Source organism: Volvox carteri, assembly GCF_000143455.1.
Source record: "Volvox carteri f. nagariensis unplaced genomic scaffold VOLCAscaffold_13, whole genome shotgun sequence".
In the NCBI taxonomy this organism is placed as follows: domain Eukaryota; kingdom Viridiplantae; phylum Chlorophyta; class Chlorophyceae; order Chlamydomonadales; family Volvocaceae; genus Volvox; species Volvox carteri.
The window spans coordinates 1,716-2,471 of NW_003307556.1; the positions used below are offsets into that span (position 1 = coordinate 1,716).

Consider the following 756-nt stretch of genomic DNA (forward strand, 5'->3'; position numbering starts at 1 on the left):
CTCCTCGGATGCCTCGATGTGCGTACACTCTGATGCTTTCTATAGGACGGATGGTATACATGCTATATATTATATCCTGAATGGCAAGAAACAACAGTTTTCATGTGTGCTGCCCCTGCTGATTGGTCTGCTCACGTTCTGGCCGCACAGGTACAGACGAGAGCGGTCAGCAGCTACAACTCTATCAGAGGTCGTCTGTCAAGGGTGCCACACCACCGACCACACACAACACAACTCTCTTCTACATAACAACACGTTTTTGAGCGACCTGGGCAACTAGAAAAAAAAGTAAGGTTGCCGATCAGCACAGTCAAGGACCATGTGTTCGTTTTGATACATTGCCAATAATTGTTGTGCTGTGCTCTTTCCTCGTAGTTGGATTGATGTGTTGAAATAATACCAACTGGACAGTTAGCGATGCCTGCCCCGCTTTGTAACGCCTGTACAGAACGGCATGTAGAACTTTGCTGTGACCGCTCACAACACACACGTGTCAGCAGTCATGTCTATAATATCTCGTGTTTATCGCCGCCAGTTATTAATGCACAGGTTATGCTGTGGTCGTTCTGGAATATGTATCCAACTATAAGATACGGTGGGCACCTTTTTAACTTCTCCCCTCCCTGCTTCTTCTTGTCCTTACAGGCCTTATCACCACGTGGACAATCGCCATCATCACACACAAGGCACACATCATACCGGGCATCATCCCCTATACAGCTAATGNGGCCAGGGAAAGCGCCCGTGGTGCCCAAG

General features: G+C 48.1%; 1 protein-coding gene across 1 annotated transcript in view; it reads left to right on the forward strand.

The window, feature by feature from the left end:
• Window positions 1–573: 573 nt before the first annotated feature.
• sef1 (uncharacterized protein) overlaps window positions 574–756 on the forward strand; it is a gene marked incomplete at its 5' end in the record, with an annotated part of 9,714 nt that continues 9,531 nt past the window's right edge. The window contains 2 exons of the mRNA XM_002949054.1: window positions 574–595; window positions 646–747. Of these exons, the coding sequence (XP_002949100.1) occupies window positions 574–595; window positions 646–747 (124 nt within the window). The remainder of the gene's footprint in view (window positions 596–645; window positions 748–756) is intronic.